Source organism: Rana temporaria, chromosome 11 (genome assembly GCF_905171775.1).
Source record: "Rana temporaria chromosome 11, aRanTem1.1, whole genome shotgun sequence".
In the NCBI taxonomy this organism is placed as follows: Eukaryota; Metazoa; Chordata; class Amphibia; order Anura; family Ranidae; genus Rana; species Rana temporaria.
In genome coordinates, this window is record NC_053499.1 from 137,917,701 (window position 1) to 137,942,275 (window position 24,575).

The window sequence follows — 24,575 nt, forward strand, 5'->3', positions numbered from 1 at the left end:
ATTTGGAGACGGCTTATGGTAGAAAAATTAACATTCAATTCAAGGGCAACAGCTCTGGTGGACATTCCTGCAGTCAGCATGCCAATTGCACACTCCCTCAAAACTTGCAACATCTGTGGCATTGTGCTGTGTGATAAAACTGCCCATTTTGGAGTGGCCTTTTATTGTGGCCAGCCTAAGGCACACCTGTGCAACATTCATGCTGTCTAATCAGCATCTTGATATGCCGCACATGTGAGGTGGATGGATTATCTTGGCAAAGGAGAAGTGCTCACTAACACAGATTTAGACCAATTTGTGAGCAATATTTTAGAGAAATAGGCCTTTCGTGTACATAGAAAAATTTGTAGATCTTATGCTGCGTACACACGATCATTTTTCGGCATGAAAAAAACAAAGTTTTTCAGCATGTAGAAAAAACAAAGTTTTTCCAACTTCATCATTAAAACGACGTTGCCCACACACCATCGTTTTAAAAAAATGCTCTAGCAAAGCGCAGTGACGTACAACGCACTATAAAGGGGAAGTTCCATGCGGATGACGCCACCCTTGGGGCTGCTCTAGCTGATTCCGTGTTAGTAAAAGACGATTCACGCTTTTCTGTCTGTTACAGCGTGATGAATGTGCTTACTCCTTTATGAACGGTAGTTTTACCAGAACGAGCGCTCCCGTCTCATAACTTGCTTCTGAGCATGTGCAGGTTTTTAACGTTGTTTTAGCCCACACACGATCATTTTTTACAACCCGAAAAACGACATTGTTTAAAACGTCGTTAAAAAATGCAGCATGTTCGAAAAAAAATAATTGCCGTTTTTCAGAACCCGACAGAAGCTCACACACGATCATTTTAAATGAATTTTTTTAAAACAATGTTTTTTAATGCCGAAAAATGATCATGTGTACGCGGCATTAGAGTCCAGCTCATGATAAATTGGGGTAAACACAAAAGTGTTGCGTCTATAATTTTACTCAGTATATATATATATATATATATATATATATATATATATATGTTTTTTTTTTTTTTACAACATTCTTAAATACCTTTTTACGATATAGCTCCCTTATACTTTTTAATGGAGCTTAGACTGCACTTTATATGCAAATACTTTACACAGCCTAGGTCTGAGGCTTTTGCAGTATTGTATGTATGTTCATATGGATATAGCATTGATAGGTCTTGAATTTGAATAGGAATAAGGGCACTGGTTTTATACTGTTTTAACCATTGTTTACAGATTTTATAATAAGGAATGGCTTGTGCCGGGAACATGGCTTGTGTACAATGTTCATATTATGTGCAGCAGGTGGGTAAGCCGCACGTGTGTTGGTTTCAATCCTTGGCATTCAGAAGGCAGGCAGGCTCAACCTTCATCCACCATCAAAAATCTTTGAGATGCAGCACATAGCAGAACAGTTGAGAGACTCTGACCTCTTGAAGCTGCATGGGTATCATTTATTGGTGGAGTGACTCAGCAATATAAACAGAGGGGTTGATCATGCAGAAACAAAACATTTTGTTCCTCATATAACCCTAATTTCCAGTCCTGCTGACTCTTTATATTACTAGGATAATTACTTGAATAATAACAAAAAAACTAATTGGCATCTATGTTTAAAGCTTTAAAATGTTCAATACACAGTTGAGTAAATATAATGGAACTGTTTTACCCACCAAAGAATTTCTGTTTCTATTTATCCAGTCCTTAAATGTGGCAGCAAGAAAGGTGGGTTTTAAATGCCCAGCTGTCATACATATGTGTCTACAGGGACATGAGTTTGTGATCAGGAGCCAGCCAGATGGGATCTAGATCATGTGACCATTGCGGGAGCCAGCCGCAGCGATCACATAATAGAAAAGCCTTGCAGCATCTATTGATACACAGCGTAAGTTAGAAGATGCGCCGTCGTATCTATGTGTGCTATTCACGGAGCTAGATACGCCTGATTTTCAGCTTGCTCCGACCGACGTAAGTGTTAGTACACCGTCGTATCTAGGGTGCATATTTACGCTGGCCGCTAGGGGCGCTCCTGTAGATTTACGCGTAGAATATGTAAATGACCTAGATACGCCGATTCACAAACGTACTTGCGCCCGCTACTCTCCTGTAGTCCAAAGGAGGGGGCGAGCATGACACTCCACACCAGGAAGAAAGCCTCGCATTACTGTGTGGAGTTACAGACAGAACAGGAAGTGAGGATTTCTCAGAAGAAATAAGGACATTTAAAAGCAAAATGGAAGGATGAGGTAAGTGAAGGAGGACTGCACTAAGGTAAGGGAAGCTATTTAGGAAAAACAAATTGTACCTTTACAACCCTTTTAACATAAATTTTCCAAGCCCTGAAAAAGGGGCAGGATTTTTTCTTGAAGCACGTTGACTGTATTTGATGCTCTTAAAAATTAAATGTTTCAAAGTGTCCTTCAATTGAGATGAGCTTTTAAACCAGGCACTTATTGGTACATAGTCAAGAATTTACAGTCTGGCAAACACTTCTTTTGCCACTGTCATGATTTTATTTACATTGACTTTTCAAGCCCTGAACAAGGTTGAGGCTTATTCCATTGAAACTCATTGACTGTATTTGATGACCTTTACAACCCCTTCAAGCTTGGTACACACTAGGTCAGAGCCATTGTACTAACGATCTGACATTAGTACAGAAATCTTCCCTGTTGTTCTTTTGTGTTTTGACAGGGAGGTGGCCCCCACGCCAGAACACTCTGGTCAGCGCTCTCACCCATTGGCTGAGAGCGCTGATCGGGAGCCGGACAGCTGCTGTTTTTCCAGCATGCTCGTCTGACAGAAGCCAGACATTCGGCCCATGTGTACTAGGCTAAAGGCTTGAGGAAGACTAGGGTCTCCTGATGGCGCTAAAGGCAGCCTACCTCCTCTAGCGCCTTTGTACAACAGAATGCAGGAGGTTTCTATATAGGCAAATTCAGTTACTTACATTAGTTTAATTAATATTGTATTCTTCATGAACAAAACTTCATTATTTGGTGTTTTTTTTTCAATATGCCTGGAGATCACCTTTAAAATATGTTTAAATGCTCTAACATATTGTAAGACATCATTGATCATCCCGAGAAATGAGGGAAATGGTTCTTTCCTGCATGAAGGGGCACAGACGATGTGTATCAAGGTTCTAAGAAAACGGGAGCAGAAAAATACAACCATATAAATCCCTGTTGGGACTCACATAAGAGAGTAAGTTAATGTGCTTTAATCCACCAAATTTTCGGGATATTGCAGACTAGAGACAATGAGCTGTAAAAATGCCAGAACTAATGAATATGCAAATATCGGGCTTACATGGAACATATTGCAGAATATTAAGATATTAACTGTCTTGCATGTCTGTTTACTGGAAACGTCTACACCTGCTATATAATGAGGTAATGCAATTCCCATTTCTTTTCTTTTCCTTCCTTTCTTCCTTTGGCGCTAGCACTTTTTCGCACAGATAAAACTCCACTTCTTAAAAAAAATAAAAAAAATAACAATAATAATAATAATAACAATAATCATAATAATATAATGTTTATAACTAGCTTTCCATTTCAATCTGCAGTCAGGTAACATTTTCTAAAACTGGCAAAAAATAGAATCGTTGCATCCTGGTAACCACGGCAACAGATTTTAATTTGTATAAAGTATGCCCCAAGAATTATTTTCTGCTCATAAATATTATTTTCTGCTCATAAAAGATCACTCTTCCTAAACGTGCACAAAGCTTGACATAAAATCCCAGGCATCCCTGGCTCGAGAGAACCTTTCATCTTTGGTGATAACTTAGCTATACGTGTTCTCTTCTTGTTACTGAAAATAAAAATAGGTGTGAATGGGAACACATACCATACATATAGTGGGGTTTTCTCAAAATTCGCAACAGTGGAAATACACTTTAAAGTGGATGTAAACCCACTCTCATCCTTTCTAAACTACTGCCATAGTGCTGATCTATAAGGATATATATGCCTCCTGCATGTATCCTTACCTGTCATATGTCTCCCCTCTGTCTGTTATAAAAACTGAAAAACCGCAGATTCTGTGGGTGGGTCTATTGTCTGGAGCTCGGTGGGTAGAGTCGTAATGTCAGTAGACTACCCGCCCTCCTCTACACTCCCCTTGTCAACATGCACTAAACACAACACTAAATTCTGCTATAATCACTAACTTCCAGTCAAAATACAGAAAAGTAACCACATGACGTCAGAAAAGGAGTGGGGGTGGGAATTAAAAAAATAATGCCTGTCTCCAGGCTAGTGCATGAGATATGTAAATAACCTGTCACTCACAGCAAGGGGGTGGAACGGACTAAGGTTTTTCTCTGTAAGTCCGTTTTATTTCACTGAACAATAAAAGAGGATTGCTCAGAGCTGGATTAACTGTGTGGCAAGACCGGGCACAGATGATAGGAAATCTTATACTGTACATTGGGACATCAAAAATAAATAAATAATAATTTCGGGTTTACATCCACTTTAAGGAGGTTATTAAAGTGACCTGTCTCTCCAGAAAATGAAATATGTAAGAACCTGAAAAGAAGTTTGCTAAACTACTTGCAATACAAACAGCTAAGAAAAAAAAAAACCTAAGTAAAAGAGCATCTAACCACAAACTAGTATAAATAGTCCAATCTTTATTACAAAAAATAAAATCCCAGCTACAAATCACAAATCTCAGTAGGGTTTACAGTTTGGAAAAGAAAAACCAGCACCACAGGTACTAATTGGGAAATAGAACGTAATGTATCACAATGAGGAAACAGACAGCAGCCACTAAAGATTTTGGTGGACCAAAAAAATTATAGGAGAGAAAAGCAGCAGCGGCCCAAAATCCCTGTAAATTAAACCCCCAATTCAGACTACTAAGGCCCCGTACACACGGTCGGACCAAACCGATGAGAATGGTCCGACGGACCGTTTTCATCGGTTCACCGAAGAAGTGGCCTGATGGTCTGATGTGCGTACACACCATCAGTTCAAAATCCAATCGAGTCAAATTGTGAGTATATATATATATATATATATATATATATATATATATATATATATATATATATATATATATATGAACACAGCAAACAATAGGATAACTTTTTTGGAAGCTAGTGTTCCGGAAAGTTATCGTCTAGCCTAGTGTCTACTCTTCAGACTACTAAGGCCCCGTACACACGGTCGGACCAAACCGATGAGAATGGTCCGACGGACCGTTTTCATCGGTTCACCGAAGAAGTGGCCTGATGGTCTGATGTGCGTACACACCATCAGTTCAAAATCCGATCGGGTCAGAACGTGGTGATGTAAAACACACGACGTGCTAAAAAAAACGAAGTTCAATGCTTCCAAGCATGAGTCGACTTGATTCTGAGCATGCACGGGTTTTGAACCGATGCTTTTCTGTACTAACCATCGGTTTGGTCCGATCGGGCAGCGGTCCATCGGTTCGGTTTTGAAGCATGTTTTAAAATTTTGAACCGAAGGAAAACAGACCGATGGCCTATACACACGGTCGGTTTGGTCCGATGAAACTGAACTTCGGTTCATTCTCATCGGTTCGGTCCGACCGTGTGTACGGGGCCTAAGAAACATTTACACCATGGTGATGACCTTGGTGACCCCTCTCCCTCCAGTAAATCCAGCTAGTGGTCTCCCTCTCTATCCCATCAGTTTACAAAGCAGGCATCCCAGGTACAAACCTGCTACAGGTATCTGCATGTAGCACCTCAGTTTTTATTGATCTCTAAAAATAATGTTAATCACTTCTTCATTTGTGTTCCAGATTTAGAGTTTTTTTTTTAGAGATACCCGTATTTATCGGCATATAACATGCACAGGTGTATAACACACACACTCTAACTTTAAGAGGAACGTTTCAGGAAAAAAACTTTCCACAGCCCCCTGTGTATAACACGCAGGCACAGTTTATCCTCTATTTTCAGGGTAAAAAAGTGAGTGTTATACCTCAATAAATACAGTAATTGGTATGGAATAGCATAAGATGATGTAGGTACTGCTCAGCAGTTTGCCAACGGTACATGTGTCATGTTGCTCTGTGTATTGATCACTTGTTATGATTTCTGTTAGCAAACATTGTGTGAAGTGTATGAGCCACATCCTTGGTGAATATTTACTTCTCACATACAAAAAAACAAACATAAACCCAACAACAATGAAGCGTAGGACAAAAAAAAAAGTTGTTTCTGCATGGTAAATGTATAATTGTATTCTATTTCTTACATTAGTGCAATTAAAAATAATGGAATAGGGGCTCTTGAAAATATGGAAATGCTGGACGTGGGGGATGTATGGGGTTTTACAATTGGTAGGGTGTTGGAAGAAGGGGTGCTGGGGAAGCCCGAGGACCCCTATTGCATTTCTTGCACTAACATTCAGAACCTTCAGATTACACATATTCTTGATTATATGGCACTAGCAGGATTTTTGTAGCTGAGAGAGGTCTAACTAGGGAAGATTAATTCCAGATTGATTACATAAAACTCCAGATTTCAATAATACTGTATTCTGTATTCTAACAGCCTGAAAATAAAATGAACTGGAGAAGGTCATTGTTAATGAGGTTCATTTCATTATACATCTCATGTCAAGATGCATAAATTAATGGTGTTTTCTTCCTTTATTGGTGTGTATTTCTCAGTTACACTACAAAGTCGCAATCTCAGGAAAATATCTGCTTCCTGGCTAAACATCTATGCTTACAGTATGTCTTGTATTACAACACAGTCTGGTGAAAATAAGGGCTGGGACAAAGTTGAGAGATTCAAATAGTTTTGTTTTTGCTGTTGTTAAAGTCCCTTGGTTGTTTTTTACCTACAGATAAGCCTATAATAAGGCTTACCTATAGGTACAGTAAATAACTCCCAAACATGCACTGTTTAGGCAATACTTACTTGAGAAGTCACCGTTGACTTTACTGACGCCTGCGCTCCGGAAACAGGAACAGCATACCCGTGTAGCCTCTTCAATACATTGATTTTAGTTCAGACAGTTTTAAACAAGGTGTTAAATCTCATGTTAACAGGAAATACAAGACATTGTGCCATAAAACACATACGGTATCATCTCGGTGGTTGAAGGAGTAAGCAAAAAGGGCCCTTAGGTAATTCGATTAGCAGAGGCGCTCAATGTGGTTTTTCTAAGGATAGCACAAATCATCTGTTTTAGTAAAACCTCCAATTACTAAATTTCACTAAATTAAACACAATTTGGGGCTTTAAATTCCCACTTCCTCAGTTTAAGGTGATACAATTGGCGTCTAGTATCAGTTGGTAGTGAGCTCCACTTGGGGAAATATTGTTTATTGGCCACTAGGTGGAATGTAGTTTGTGGCAGTGATGTCATCTAGGTGGATCACATGTACATCTACTTGTAACCTACCTAGGTGACATCACTTCCACCATCTCTACTATTCCATCTAAGTGGAGATTCTGAATAAATAAAATAATTTCATCAATGTGGAAGATCTCAATTGCCCAGTTAACCCCCCAACTGGATCCCTAGGAGCATCAGCTTACTTAAAGAGATTGGAGCTCCAAGCCATAGGGATTGGTTCATATATCATTTTTTGTTTTTTTAAATAGTTGTCAGTTAACATGTTTACAGGGGGCTTAAATGCACCATCATGATGGCTTCGATTTTTCACAAGAGGAATTAGGGTGGTTGGTTAATCCTGAGTTTTAATTCTTCTAATTACAAACTCACCCTGTTTTGTTTGTCTGGCCCCAGACAATGTTCATAATAGTCTATATGGTTTGATATAAAATAGTAAGGCTGACCATTTCTTGACATCCATAGCTATGCCTTTTACAAAACGTACTGAATGTAGATATCATTTCCTCTTGGTGGAAAAATATAAAGGCTGAACAGGATCTAGGATTTTACAGCGAAATAGTAATTATTTATTCACCTAATTATAGAAGAACCTCTGTTAAACCTTTGTGAAGCGAGCAAAAACACAAGAAATAATTTATTGAGCTTGATAGATTGCAGGCTACCCAGGATTCCGACTGAATATCAACCACTGGAGTTTCTTTCTTATTTATTTATATCCTTTTTTTTTCTTAGCTGTGTAATGATCCTTCGGAAGTGATTTAAGGAATGTCTATGCTTACTAACCTTCTGTAGCCTACAGCTCCATTCTTGGAATTGTAGATTTATTTTGTTGCTTTTAATTCTCCCCAGCTATATACTGCCATGTATCTGTGATAACTTTATACTTTTAAAAATTGCAAGATTATGTTTTAAAAAAATCAATGGCTGATACTGATAATAAAGGGACTATAATATCAATACATGAGTTTTATTATATTAAATAAAACTGGAATATGGATTTCATGAAATATTACAGGTTTATGTTTTTTTATATGCGTAAATATTTTATGTACCTTTATTTTATTTTAGTTGTTGTTTACTGCAGCTTGACTTTGGAGTTTTAACATTTGTTAAGCCATAAAATTTAAAGGGTATGTATAATGATTTTTAAACACTTTATTTTGTGAAAGTTGTGACTAAAGAAAAAGAACATTTAAAAATACTTTCTTTTTTCAGTCTGGTAATTATAAGGCCTCGTACACACGATAGGTTAACCAGAGGACAACGGTCTGATGGACCGTTTTCATCGGTCAAAACCGATCGTGTGTGGGCCCCATAGGTTATTTAACCATCGGTTAAAAAAAAGCCAACTTGCTTTAAATTTAACCGATGGATTCCTAACCGATATGTCAAAACCGATCGTTAGTAGGCACAACCATCAGTTAAAAATCCACGCATGCTCAGAATCAAGTCGACGCATGCTTGGAAGCATTGAACTTAGTTTTTTTCAGCACCTTGTTGTGTTTTACGTCACCGTATTCTGACACGATCGTTTTTTTAACCGATGGTGTGTGGGTGCGACGGACCATCAGTCAGTTTCATCGGTTAACCGATGAGAACGGTCCTTCAGACCGTTCTCATCGGATGGACTGATCGTGTGTACGAGGCTTTAAAGTCTATCTATACCCAAAAACCAAAAGTGTATATGTTACAGCTGAACAATCCTTATTTTTCTGTTATTTTTCTTTATTTTCACTTGATCCTACTTCCTTTGAAATACTTTGATTTAACATGATCCTCCTATCAACACCCTTCCTTCCTAGGGTGACAATGCTCAATTTAACTAAGATCAAAATTGTTACCCTAAGACAGAAAATTTGTTAAGAATAAGCTATAGAGCATTTCTCCTCCTTGTCTCAATAACATGGAGGGGCTTTCTGTAGCCCACCAAGAGAGCGTTAGGAAGAATGCAAATTAATACGAGTGTAGCACTGGCAAAAAGCACAGGAAGTTACAAGTTCAAAATATTTAACTAACAGATATAACAAAACATTGTCAGCTATATATTTAGAAGACCAGAAGGAGGCAAATAGGAAAAGTTCATTGTAATGCCTTGTACACACGTTTGGAATTTCTGTTGGGATAAACTCCGATGGATTTTTCAGACGGAATTTCATTCAAGCTGTCTTGCATACAACCGGTCACACCAAATTCCGACGTCAAAACTATGACGAGCCGAGAAAAATAAAGTTCAAGGCTTCCGAGCATGTGTCAACTTGATTCTGAGCATGCGTGTTTTTTTCTGAGTTCCATACAGACCAACGGGATTTCCGATAGAATTTGTTTCATCGGAAAAAAAGAGAACATGTTCTCTTTCTAAGTCTGTAGGGATTTCTGAAGGAAAAACTCAGATGGAGCACACACACGATCAGAATATTAGATGAAAAAATTCCGTCAGACTTTTTTCATCGGAAATTCCGATCATGTGTACAAGACATTAGGGTTTACATAGACTTTAAATTTATCATATGATTATTTTAGGGCAGGAGGAGCTTTAGGATTTTTTTCACATTTCAAGTATATTCTAAACATGCGTTGCTAAAAAATTGTTTACAGAACTCAAAAGCTCAAGCCAATCTAAAATTGGCACACTAAGTAAATGGTTCAGGGGAGTGACTCCTCTCTTCTCCTTTTTTTTTTAGAGGTGCTGCTTAGAGCACAGGAAGATTTTACAGCTTGCTGCTAAATGTGGTCCCAATCTCTTTATGGGGAAGAGAAATCATGTTCTTCCTGACCAATGTTGTCACTGTTAGTTGAGAGTAGTAAAGGCCCCAGCAACTCACTGGAGGGAGGTACAGTATTTCCTTTCTATCTAAAAAATTGATGTTGGTACAGTATAAGCATTCTAGTCCCCAGGCAAGTGGCTTATACACCTCGGAGGATTTCCACAGCCTTTCGGCTTGTGGTATAGTATAAAAAATGTCAACTGAAGCAACACACCACTGCTAAAAGGTCCAGATAGGACTTTCTTCGAATAAAAGTCAGCAAAACAATCCAAAGAGTATCCAACGCATTTCTGGGGTCCGAATATGCCCCTTCATTAGGGCTTGATTGAAAAACAATGTGAATGAACTAAAAGTTAACTAGATCTTTATTGGTATTTCTTCCAGTGACATTGCAAGCAGAGGTCTTGTAAGCAGCTACTCTTTGGATTGTCAACCTGAATTTTATTGGAATAATGTCATATGTGGACCTTTTAGTAGTGGTGTGGGGTTTCACTTCACCATCCTATTGTCCTGGTGACCAATGGAATTGAGAATAAAATTGAGGAGAAATACAACATTTGTTGCATTATACTTATATAGGTGAGGAAAATCGTCTAATAAAAAAACTATAATGTTTTAGACAGTTTTCTAAAAGTGGAATTTGGGGGAGATTTGGAAAGGGAAATCTCCTTGGACACCAGACAGTAAAAAATAAACTGGCAGGGATTTAAAGCCCCATAGACACTGGTTGAATGTCAGGAGACATAGGCCGCTTCAATAAAAAAAACGTCCGACATTCGGCTCGTCGTGTATGTCCACTGGGGGAATCTAGGATGGAAAAGGACCTGGGGTCTTACTAGATGACAGGCTCAGCAATGACATGCAATGACAAGCTGTGGCAAGCAAAGCCAACATAATATTGGCATGCATTAAAAAGGGTATTCACTCCAGAGATAAAATGATAATTCTCCCACTCTGGTCCGGCCGCACCTGGAGTATGCTGTCCAGTTCTGGGAACTAGTCCTCAGAAGGGATGTGCTGGAGCTGGAGAGGGTCCAGAGAAGGGCAGCAAAGCTAATAAAGGGACTGGAGGATCTCAGCAACTGGAAAAAACTGCAAGCACTGAACTTATTCTCTCTGGAGAAGAGACGCTTGAGAGGGGATATGATTTCAATGTACAAATACCTTACTTGTGGTGACCCCACAATAAGCATATAACTTTTCCATGCAAAGGGATTTAAAAAGACACACGGCCATTCACAAAAATTAGAAGAGAAGTGGTTTAATCTTAAACTGTGTAGAGGGTTCTTTACTGTAAGAGCGGTAATGATGTGGAATTCTCTTCCACAGGCAGTGGTTTCTGCGGGGAGCATCAATAATTTCAAAAAATGATCAAATAGGCACCTTAACGACCACAACATACAGGGGAATACAATGTAATATAAACATAAAGCACACACACAGGTTGGACTTGATGGACTATGGAACTATGTGAGTCGGTCTGACGGAAGCTGGCAGTTTGGCCGGCTTCTTTTGGATGAGCATGCTGGAAAACCAGCAGCCAACCGACTCCCGATCAGCGCTCTCAATCAATGGCTGAGAGTGTTGATTGGAGTGTTTTGGAGGAAGGCTGTCCCCCTGTCAGAACACAACAGCTCAGCGGAGGAGATTGCTGTACTAATGTTGGATCGTTAGTACAGCAGCTCCAATCAGAGCTGTCAGTTTTTTTTGTTCAACCCGCTCGGTTTATATTTAAAAAGCTGTGGCTATACACACCTTGTAACCTATTAATGAAAACCTTCAATATGCAGCTACATTTATCCACTGCTCCTGACTACCAAAGACAAGAATATTGCCTTATCCCAATCCAGTGGTTATTGCTTATAAGTAGTTATAGATTTTACCAAAAACGTTGTACTTATATAACACACCACTCTCATTCTCACTTATTCTATGATAAATACAGTTTAGCATAACATTTGAGGCTTTAATGGCACCCATCTATAATTTCAAGAGGTATAAAGAGAAGATGATGAAGGACCGTGTACACAGCCAACAGTGTACAAAGTCGTGCTCACAAATCACAAATGAGACAGCCTATAGTGCAGATTAATGGAATGTATGTACTGTTTAAGAACTTGGCAGCTTATTTAATGTGAGCAGTTACCTTTCTTAGTCGAATGACTCCATCCTGTGTCTGGGAATCTGTAACAATTTCAAACATGTCCTTCCCATCACCGTCAATGATATCGAAGGATGATTTAGCGTTTTCTCCGATGTCGCGGTCATTCGCCTTCACTCGTCCAACTGAGTCACCAATAGCGATGTCCTCTGGCACTACAAACTGATACTGACCTTACAAATAAGGGAGAGAAATATTACAACTAAAGTTAATGCAGTTACCACCAAATCTGACTTAATTCTACCAAGAATTTTCCACAGTTTTCAAAGTAATCTAAAATTTACTTTTTGTCATATACAAGTATTATGTTAAAATATAATACTACCAATCTCATACCATACAAAAATATTTATATTGACAGTGAAGATTCACCACAACTTTCTCAACCAGGGCAATTTGCAGATACTAATGGGTCAATGGCAAACATCTCATGTGGACCTCATGCAACATTTCCTTTCTCTCAAAACAAAAACAATTGTTCCAATAGCAAATACTACAGGTTTATTTCAGAAAGCATAATAAAGGTTAATCTTAAAAAAATAAATAAAGGTTATTTTCATTTAAAGTGTAAGTAAAACCCCCTATCATTTTCAGCCAAGGAAGCTGCCATCCTTTCCTCTGTTTACTCTACAACTGTCATGATGCTGCACATGTGATCAGTTATGACCTCAGCCATTGGATGGTTTGACAGTTTGGTTGAGAGCACAACCAATGGAAGTGTAATGCCCCGTACACACGATCTGAATTTTCTATGGAAAAAGTCAGACGGACTGTTTCCATCGGAAATTCCGACCGTGTGTATGCCCCATCGGATTATTTTCATTGGAAATTTCGAGGAATTCCGTCAGAGTTTAGATAGAGAAAATGTCTCTTTTACTTAATTCCTATGTGATTTTGGTCCGACCATGTGTACGGTCCTTTACATTTCCTGCACGTATCGGAAATTAAACTGTTTTTATGGATGGGTTTACTTCCCGTTTAAGTCAAGTTAATTAAAAATTACAGTCACATGACTAAAATAAAGTAATGTATTCTCATGTGAAAGTGGCTCTAAAGTAAAAAAACATCTCTGATTCTTACTTGAGCCCAATTTACTCTCGCCACTGTCTCCCTTCTCACTTTCAATGTTTTTTTTTTTTTTTTTTAACCTTGTAATTAGAACCTCTGATAGGCTTTCAAAAAAGGGTGGGCTCAGATCACTGCTCCCCTGAGGCCACCCAGTTGTGTGACAATAGGGAATTAATGTTCGCTATTGTCACACTGATTATCCCTCCAGCCAATCAGAAATACGCGATCCTAATGGCTTAAGAGAAGGCAGGAGGAGACGCAGGGGAAGCCCGACAGACCGACCCACCAGCCACTACTGTCTCCACAGATGGCTCATCCGCAGAGGCCCAGCCACATCCAGCACTCCCCAGCTCAGACAGGGGAGGGAGGGGAAGGGGAGATCAGAATGTCATCCCAGGCTGGACATCTGCCTCCTAAAATAAGAAGCCCTTTCGTCCATCTCCCAAGCAGGGGAGGGGGGTGGTAGCATTGGTTTGCCCCCACCCCCACCAAATTATTGCTCACCAGCCGCCACTGATTTTGTCAATATAGTAATAATAATGCTGCTCCATACCAAAATGTTGAGGTATTTGCTAACAGTCCAGGCACCGTCTTTTGATTATGAAACACGTTGGATGGAGTCATAGCATGTGAAATCACCACGCAACAGAGTGCAGCGGAGCACGGCCATCTTTTTGGTTGGTAACATATGCATTCTCATTACCACACTATATGAACTTGGAAACCATGTGAGTAGATTATTTTAACTACAATAAATAATTTTTTTAATGACATACTACACCATAAGAGCGTTCTTTCTCTAGAGCTGTGTATATGTGAAGACTTGGTGAGACCAATCTTGCTGGGAGGAGGTCTGGCCGAGCCTGATAATCGACCAATAAAAGTCCCTTGTTACCTGGGCTATTATCTGCATTTTTTAACCACCTGTAATAGGGGTCAACCCTATCCGGTAAGAGGCTGTGTGTGTCACTGTGGGTGCTGGAGGAGGTCTATCCGAGCCTGTCATTGGACCAATCTAAGTCCTTTCTTACCTGGGCTATCATTGGCATTGTTTGATCACCTGTAATAGGGGTCAACCATATCTGGTAAGAGGCTCTTCGTGTCACTGTGGGTGTTGGAAGAGGTCTATCTGAGCCTGTCATTTGACCAGACTTAGTCCTTTCTTACCTTGGCTATCATCTGTGTTGTTTGATCACCTATAACATGGGTCAACCATATCTGGTTAGAGGCTGTGTGTGTCACTGGGGGTGGCAGGGGGATCTCTCTCTTGGTCACAGCTGTCAAATTGGTGGCAATTGCCGGAAATGGCACCGCCCTAATTGGTTTGACGCCGCGTCTGTGGTGCTGCACCGATTTCAAAAAGCAATTTTGTACTACTTGTTGCGATTTTGCACAGATGTCTCTATAATCGAGGCCGAAACCGGGACTGAACTCGGAACTCTGAGCTGAACTTGCATGGCTTCGTTCCCGCAGCCCAGTGTGAACCTGGGCTTACACTCACTTGGGTGCAATTTGCATATATCAAGTGGTACACTTACTTGTTCTTTTGTATTTGTGTTTGCAGCCAGCAAAATTGTGTTAGCAGCTATTTTCTTTTGGGCTGTTTCTTTAGTACGGGTTATTCTATAATTTTTATCTATTTGCAATGTTTTCAATAGAACAGCGAAAGATTGCCATGTATATAAATATAAGTGGGTAAAGGAGGTGGGCTGGTAAGAGACAAAATGACAGATTCTCTTTAATTGATCTGGCTTCAGCATATTGGCTGCTATGGATTAATACACTTTGCACATCAGCACTACTGCCTGCATTGTCTTACTGAAAAATCCCAACTAATACATAAAACATTATTTTTTTTCATCTTGCTCTAAATAAAGCCTGCAGTACCACTTCTCCAGCCATCTAAATCATGAATTAAGCTATACTACAATTGATAACGCACGTACCACTCGTCAGATGATACAGATGTATTCTGACCCAGCCCAGCTTCCCCGGAGCCTGATGCCAGCTAGAACAGCAGCATGTTAATTAAGCAGCTGCTGACTACAAGCCACTTGCAGCTGGCATCCTCGGCATGAACATAACGATAGCTATATGTTGTATTCTATACAATAAAAACAAGCAATAAGGCATAAAGTATTTTCTAAACAGTCGCAGATTTTACCAGACCTCATTATGTAATTACCGCATTACGTCTTTTAGTTGTATTAAATGGAAATTGCACCACTCTTACTTCTTAGCTTATTTCTTCCTTTTTTCACAGTCTACAATCACTCTGACTTATTTAATAGAATATCTGTCATTCTGCGTTGGATAATGTGCCATAAAAGAGAAGGTATTGGTTGTCAGCACTGCCTTTACCTTCCCAGCTAAAGGTTTTAGCGCAGGTTTACACTAGGTGCGTTGGAACAGCCCTGGGCCTTGCCTTGCCCAGTGCAGTCTTAACACGAGACGAGGCAAAGAAGCCTTACCTATCATGCCAGTTCATGCCAAAGCACAGTGGTGGTGTGCACTGAAAATAAATATGGCATGCAGTCCCTTTTTCAGCACAGAATGGTATGGCTCAATCTACCCCATCGCACTGCTCTTCGATGAAAGTGAAACAAAATCTCCATAAGAGTACACAGACTCCAAAAATAACCCGATGGAGGTCTTAACCCTTTCCCACTCGGTGGAAAACTGAAAAAAAAATGGGTATGCATACAACTTAACCAGTTGCCGACCAGCCCCCGTCATTATACTGCGGCAGGCCGGATTGTTTCCGCAAATCGCGGTAGGTGTACGTCGGCACCTTTAAGGCCAATAGCACACGCACTTTTCCCGCCAGAGGCATGTGCGTGTCGGCTGCACAACGGGGGAAATGATGCGCATGCCCTGCGGCCACGATGTCCGCCAGCCACCTGTGATCATGGGCACAAGAGCAAGAACGGGGGTCTGCATATGTAAACAGACAGATCCCTGTTCTGACAGGGGAGGAGAGACAGATGTGCTGTTCCTAGTGATTAGGAACAGCGATATGTGTCCTCCTCCACTCCAGTTACTACACCCCCCACAGTTAGAAACACTGATGATGGAACATTTAACCCCTTGATCGCCCCCTAGTGCTAACCCCTTCCCTGTCAGTGACATTTAGACAGTAATCAGTGCATTTTTATAGCTCTGATCACTGTGTAAATGTCAATGGTCCCAAAAAAGTGTCAAAAGTGTACGATCTGTCCGCTGCAAAGTCGCAGTCCCCCTAAAAATCACAGATTTGGGATATTTATTATAGCAAATATAGTAAATAGTTTCAAAATCGTCACTCTTTTTTGTTTATAGCGCAAAAATAAAAAACGCAGAGGTGATTAAATACCACCAAAAGAAAGCTCTATTTGTGGGAAAAATAGGACGTCAATTTTGTTTGGGTACAACGTCACACGACCGCACAATTGTCAGTTAAAGCGACGCAGTGCCATTTCGCAAAAAATGGCCTGGTCATTAAGGGGGGAAATCTTCCGGTCTGTAAGTGGTTAAAGTGTTACTAAACCCACAACAATAAAATCCGTCTGTATATGCAGTAAATCATGCAGGTTAATCCTCTGCATTATGTAGAAAGGATGTTTGATCCTGTCTTCTCTGATACTCCCCTTCTTTTACTGTCCCCAACCCACCTACTGGTAGAACAGAGCCTTGGGGACAAGCTGCACATGTTTAGTTTGGTGTATATTGCTAATGAGTTTTTATTGTCTTAGGAGGGTGCATGCGATCAGAACAGAGCCAATCAGCACTATCCAGACAGAGGGTCAGGGGTCCTGCAGCCTCATAGGACAGTCAGCGTAGAATGAAAGCTCCTCCTACAAGCTTTAACCAGACACTGATAGAAGTCACACGACTGCTCTAACTGCTGATGAAAAAAGATATTTAGCAGTTTATATTTACTAAAATAATTGCATGTACTGTGAGAGGCCAGATATAGTGAATGCAGGCTCCTGGGTTTAGTAACACTTTAAGATGTAAGTAGATGACTCAGAATATCCGATTCCCACCTGTATGTGAGATGTCAAGTTTTGGAGGATGTAAATGAGTTACAGGGGTTCTTCTAATAAATAAAAAACAATGATGGCAAGTTGCTTACCAAACCTAATTTTAAGTTTCATAAAAACAATAAAAAATCCTTGTTGATTTCTGCTATTAGTAAAAAAGCCTGGAGATCATTTCTCAATACTTTGCATTTCAGATATTTTCTTTTTTTGTTTCTCTTCTGTATTTACAGACACGCTGTCTCGTCCAAAAAAAAAATCCAATTAGAAAACATGCACCAGTGCCCTTTAGCCAGCTCCTCGTGTGACTGAATAATGGCCCTTGTTCCTAAATCCCATAATGCACTGATGAGCAATTCCCTACTCACTCTCTTAAATCTCCTGGTGGAACCTAATTAAAGACTGTGTGTATATTCTGGTGTGAAATATTGCACTGTCCAATTAAAGAAGATTTAATGTAGCATTTCAGAGAGACAGCTATGGCCATGTCCTGTTGTAATATCAAGATGCAAAAATTGCAAATAAGCTGCTTAAAAGTAGGCTGAAAAGTTGCGCAAATGCTCTGACTGCAATTAAAGAGCTCCAATTGTTAAAAGTAATACTTAAAGGAAATGTATGTTTTTAAGATTAATATTTATCAGGTTGAAGCAGCATTGGTCCGATGCTACATCTGTCCCCTGGCACCTTTAACACTGAGAACCAAGTGATCAAACAGTGCTGATCGCTCAGGTTCTCACAGCTTCCTGAGCAGGTGACTGTCAGTCTGCAGATGTCTGCTCTGCCCCCCCCCCCCACAATCACTGGAGTGCTGCGCTGTGGAGGGGGTGGGAGTGGCCGGCTCAGTCTCTTAGTGGCTTGCTGAGAGGCAGAGCCAGGTGCAAGTTTAGGCATGTGGGCAGATCCCGACTCCATTGTCAAAATCTTTCCCAAGCCTGGCCCGCTGTCTGCTGAAAATGGGTCACAGGAGTGCAGAATGAACAGCCCTTCTGTGATCCACAGGAGAAGTACAGCCAAACAAGCTGTACTTTTAATAAAGTAAGTGATACAAAAGCTAAATACTCTGTGGGGATAAGTTGATGGGAAAAGTAAACTTTTAGCGGCTCGTTGAGAGGCTGACCCGGGTACAGGTCCAGGCATGTGAGCAGATCCTGACTCCATTGTCAAAATCTTGCCCGAGCCTGGACCGGCTCTGTGACATCAGCCGATAGCATGCTTCAGCCCGCTGTCTGATGAAAACGGGTTGCAGGAGTGCAGAACAAACTGCACTCCTGTGATTCACGGGAGAAGTACAGCCAAATGAGCTTTGGCTGTACTTCTCCTTTAAAGGAGAACTCTGTTCAGCTAAGAAAATATCATCCCCATATACCACATATATTCAATATACAGTATATTGCTTGTTTAGACTAGGGGGGATGAATTTCAGAGCAACACTTACCATATTTCTTGGTCATGTGGCAGCCAGTGTTCCAATCCTCTTTGTTCCTACCCCTGAAATTGGGTTGGAGGATGTCAGCATGTACATGCACTGATATCACCAAGCTGAGAGAAGATCCAACTGGAGATGAGGAGTGAGTTTTTGGGACCAGTTGCCACTACTGGAATAGGAGGCGTAGAAGCCTGCAGGATCATAAAGTGGGAGTAAACTCCAATGCATGATTTTTACCTATAGGTAAGCCTATAATAAGGCTTACCTATAGGTACTGTAAATATGTCTTATATGTGCGCCATTTAAGAGATACTTAATTTAGATGCAGCCAGTCACTGGTGTATGCACTTTGAAGGACCGGCCACCCGTGACATTCCTTCAGAGTCATGTGCCGTAAACGGTAGCTCCCGGGCGGATGCATGGAAGTGACATCATTGCTGTTCTGGCCAGTCACAAAACCCGGAAGGGAGAATGGGTAAAGATGGAAGAACCATCGACGGTAACAGAGCGCTGCTGGAAGGCTTTGTTCTAAGGTAATGCTGCGTACACACAATCAGTCCATCCGATGAGAATGGACCGATGGACCGTTTTCATCGGTTAACCGATGAAGCTGACTGATTGTCCGTTGCGCCTTCACACCATCGGTTAAAAAAACGATCGTGTCAGAACGCGGTGACATAAAACACAACGACATGCTGAAAAAAAAGAAGCTCAATGCTTCCAAGCATGCGTCGACTTGATTCTGAGCATGCATGGATTTTTAACCGATGGTTGTGCCTACCAACGATCGGTTTTGTCCTATCGGTTAGGAATCCATCGGTTAATTTGAAAACAAGTTGCCTTTTTTTTAACCTATGGTTAACTAACCGATGGCGCCCACACACGATCGGTTTTGACCAATGAAAACTGTCCATCAGACTATTCTCATCGGTTTAACCGATCGTGTGTACGCGGCATAAGTTTCACATAATGTGCTAGTATGCAATGCATACTAGCACCTTATGACATATATTCACAGGTTTACTACTACTTTAAGTAACATGCCTGAGGGATGCCACAATCCTGCTGATGAAGGACCACATCTCTTTGAGGTACAGAAAGTGATGTTGCAGCAATGAAAATTACAAAAGTATACATGTTTTAAATTGCTGGCACATTACATTTCACTGCTGGCTTCTTTTTTTAAACAACTGGCACACAGACGTAATATCTGCTATGTATTTTAGAGGATATTTGGAGGGGTCTAGGTGTTGCGGGAAATGCTATTTTATTTTCTGGCTATTAAAAATGTATATATATATATATATATATATATATATATATATATATATATATATATATATATATATATATATTTTACTTTGTATACAGTATTTCACTTTTGCTACAGTGCATCCTACAGCATGAATGATCTAAAATACATTTTAAGGGCGATCCCCCCAAAAAATGCAAAAAAAAATACATGTGTGGGAATCGCCCTAAAAATCCATACCACCAGACCCTTAATCCAAGCAAACAACCTGGCTGGCCAGGAAAGGCGGGAGGGGTGAGCATGCCCCTTGTACCCCCTGGCAAAATAACTTGCTCCCAAATTGGTAAGAACAAGAGCCTCTTCCACATAACCTTGGCCCGGTGGTTGTGAGGGTCTGCGGGCAGGGGAACTCTTTGGAATCAGGAAGCCCTATTTGAAAAAATAGGGGGCTCCCAGATACTCCCCCCAGCCACATAAATAAGAGTAACATTGTACTCCTACTCTTTCACAAAAACAAGACCTATAAATAAAACTTCCAAATGTTAGACAAGTCCTTTATTTAAAAAAAAACAAAAATCCCCAAAAATTCCATTGTTGTAAATCCATTGTGAATCACGAACATTATATAAATTGTTTATGGAAAAAAATACTGTGAAGAACAGCCCTGGGGTGAAGGTGAACATTGTAGCTTGAAGCTGCTTTAAATAAATGCTTGGAAGTGGGTTTTAAGTGAAATATACTATCTGGGTAATACAGTATATATAATAATGGTATATCAGATATTAAATTCACACTTAAATTGTACCAAAACAGTATCACGTGATGAAAGTTTTAGTACTTGCTGTATATAAAATAAGCCAGATTATCAGCACTGAATTAAATACAACATTATATATACTGTATATATATATATATATATATATATATATATATATATATATATATATATATATATATATATATACATATATATATATATATATATATATATATATATATATATATATATACATATATATATATATATATATATATATATATATATATATATATATATATAATTTATATATTTATGTGTGTGTATATATATATATATATATATATATATATATATATATAATTTATATATTTATGTGTGTGTATATATATATATATATATATATATATATATCTTTAATTCTGGAAGGAAAATTCCTCTCCCACTGACTAAGGCTAAACTCAGCGTGAAGATCATTGATGCCTAATATTAAAAAACCTCTGAGATAATTAGAGATTTGGGAACTTTAATTTAGTGCCATTAGACACCAGTAATACATTGGATAATGACTAGAAATTGTGCTAATTTGCATATTCCTCAGCTCCTCCACAAAGGAGTGTTGCAAAATAAAGTGAAGCATTAATTCCCATTTACTGGTGTATTATTTTATTATTTTGCTGATGCATAAAAGTGCCAGGTAAAAGATGGAGGTGGCAGAACAGGGCAAGGCTTTCCAGAAGAAATTCTTAGAAGAAATGCCTATGAGACACAGGGGGTCGTATTTACTAAAGTGAAACTACTTTACTAAAATGAACCTGGAACACACCATATTGAGAAGCAGATCTATATTTTTCTACTAATAGAGCAGATGTTTTTATTATTTGCTCATCTTCAAATATCTCAGTGTGCCATGTGTTGTTTTCTTTAAAGTATATCAAAAGCCCCAAAAAATGATTGTTATTGTTTTATTTTTATTTTATTATTATTTTCAGCATTTCAGAAAATTTCCAAAATTATCTTGATACATACAATGTAATTTATCTTATTAGTTTCCGTCTTCTTCCCTCCAAAAGTAAACTAGAGGGAGGGGGGCGGAAACAACATAAAAAGAAAAAACAAAAACATAGAAGAACAAACAAAGGAAAAAATAAAGGAAAGAGAAAGAAGGGGGAGGTTGGGGGAGAACCTACAATAAATATAGATATAAAACTATCGGGATGGTACAAACACAATACGATTAATCAATATTAATTAATAAATCATATTCTGACTTACTATCAGAGTCTAAAATAATTTCATAATATAACTTAGTTTTCTTAAATTCAAACCATTTTGCCCATGTCTTAAGATATTTCCTGGTCAGCCCTTAATTTCTACAGGTTATTTTTATTTTAAGTCTTAGATGGCGTAGGGAGGATTTAAAATTCCATTAAGGTTATTTTTGCCAAATATTTTATGTTTCGCCCGAGGCAAGATCAGACTCCACAATAACATCATCTCATGAGCTGGCTCAGCTTGTCTCCACCAAAGCAATTAACTGTACCTGCAATCCCCAGGGATACCACGGACCACGGTTCAAAGAAATATTAAATTAGCCAACAAGTTCTATTGTGACAAGTTTCCCACTAGGCACAGAGTCTTCTGTGCACCATTAGGGAGATTTCCCTCCATTTCCTGTTCTCTAAACACAACAGAAAGACAGAGGTAATTTCTATCTTAGGCAGTTGTCACTGCAACAAGTGTGCCTACTGTAGGACTTTTCCTTTATATGGGCTCTTTCAGAAAGACAGCCAGGGGGCGGGGTAGTTGGCAGTAAAAACAGGTGCAGTTTTAATGACCCTCACCCTGGCTGCCCACCCAGTTTGTAATTGTACAGCCAGATATGCCGGGTACACACGAGAGGATTTATCCACGGATACGGTCCTCCGGACCATTTCCGCGGATAAATCCTCTGAGGATTTCGATCCGCTGGAGTGTACTCACCATCGGATCGAAATCCGCGCCGAATTCACACCGCGGTGACGTGTCGCGCCGTCGCCGCGATGATGACGCGGCGATGTGCGCGACGCTGTCATATAAGGATATCCACGCATGCGTCGAATCATTACGACGCATGCGAGGGATGGGTTCGGACGGATCGATCCGGTGAGTCTGTACAGACCACCGGATCAATCCGCTGGAGCCGATTCCAGCGGATAGATTTCTTAGCATGCTAAGAAATTTTTATCCGCTGGAAATCGGTCGGCCCGAAATATATCCGCGGTTAAATGTCCGCTGGATCGTACACACCAGCGGATCTATCCGCTGAAACCGATCCACGGATCAATTTCAGCGGATCGATCCTCTCGTGTGTACGGGGCCATAGGGTTTCCCCTTTACCCAGGCTCCTTCAGACAGGTGGCTGGGGGTGCCCACATTAGGGTGCTTTATTCTCTCCATTGTTTTCCTATTTACCATTGCCACTGATAGTAAAAGAAAGAGAAGATCCCAAACATAGTGGCTATGTGGTTGGCATTTCTGCATGGCAGTGCAATGGTCGTCGGTTCAAATCCTAACCATGACACTACTTGCATGGAGTTTGCAAGTTCTCCCTATGCCTGCATGTTTTTTTTTTTGGTGGAGGATGCGGGCAATGATCCTGCTACCTCTCACAAGCCAAACCTGCATGAGATTTATACCACATACTAAAGGCATACTAGTGAGTCAATTGGCTCCTGTCAATATTAGGGACCTTAGATTGTAAGTTCCTTGACGGTGGAGAATGAGGTGAATGCATAATGTATACAGTATGTAAATTGCTGGCTCTATAAAAATATCTGTTATAAATAAACTTTTGGTAATTATTATGCCATCAATAGAAGGGAAGTCTTCCAATAGGAACAGTAGTTCTGGAGACAACTAGGAATTCCCTCACTTTGGAGGGATTCCTTTTCACTTCCTGTTTTGGCTATGGGACAGGAAGTTAAGGGACATCTCTCTAATGAGACACAGACAGACTCGTCCTGAAAAAAAAGAAAAATTGTCTTTAGATCTACTTTAAAGCCCTGTACACATGCTCGGTTTTCTCTGCGGTAAAAAGTCCACCCAGAAAACCGAGGGGAAAGCCGAGAACCCGTCAGGAAAACTGCCATGAAGCTTTGTGTATGCTCCATCTGCACTGCCTGGCAGTGTTTCCCATAGGAAAGTAGTAGATCTGGCGGAAAAAAAAACGCTGGGAATTCCGACAGGAAAAAAGAGAGCAGGTTCTCTATTTTCCCGACGGGATTCCAGGCTTTTTTCCTGTCTGGAAAACTGCGAGGAAGCATACACACGTCCAGTTTTCCAGGCCAAAAGCTCTCTTGGCAGTTTTCCTGGCAGGAAAATTGGTCGTGTGTACGGGCTTAAGACTCAAAAAAATCTAATCAGGAAGTAAAGCTCTAAAATGTAGCCATGCTCTTAGAAAATCATGGAGAGCTTATGCTGTAGCTAAGCTTGATAGTATCACCCAACCTTTCCCAAATGCAAGGTTGTAGAACAGACAATGTTGCTGCTAGCTGTGCTCCAATCATATGTGCCAAACTACATTATCCTGTTCAGACAATGACTTAGCACACATCAAGCCTGCTTTTATGACCTTGTTTATTATTTCTGACCAATCAATAAAGAACACAGCTGCCAGGCGCCACTCACCTAATTCACCTTTCCTTATTTAACACTTAGATATGCAAATCTCTTCCAGTTTATATTGGGAATCAAATAAAAGCACTTGCATAGGTCTTGAAAGCTGAACC

At 39.9% G+C, this 24,575-nt stretch overlaps 1 protein-coding gene across 2 annotated transcripts in view; it reads right to left on the reverse strand.

Annotated features, from left to right (window-relative positions):
• Positions 1-24,575, reverse strand: part of CDH8 (cadherin 8) — a 507,519-nt gene that overhangs the window by 147,561 nt on the left and 335,383 nt on the right. For both annotated transcript variants that reach the window (XM_040329195.1, XM_040329196.1), the window contains exon 6: positions 12,269-12,456. In XM_040329195.1, coding sequence (XP_040185129.1) covers positions 12,269-12,456 — 188 coding nt within the window. The remainder of the gene's footprint in view (positions 1-12,268; positions 12,457-24,575) is intronic.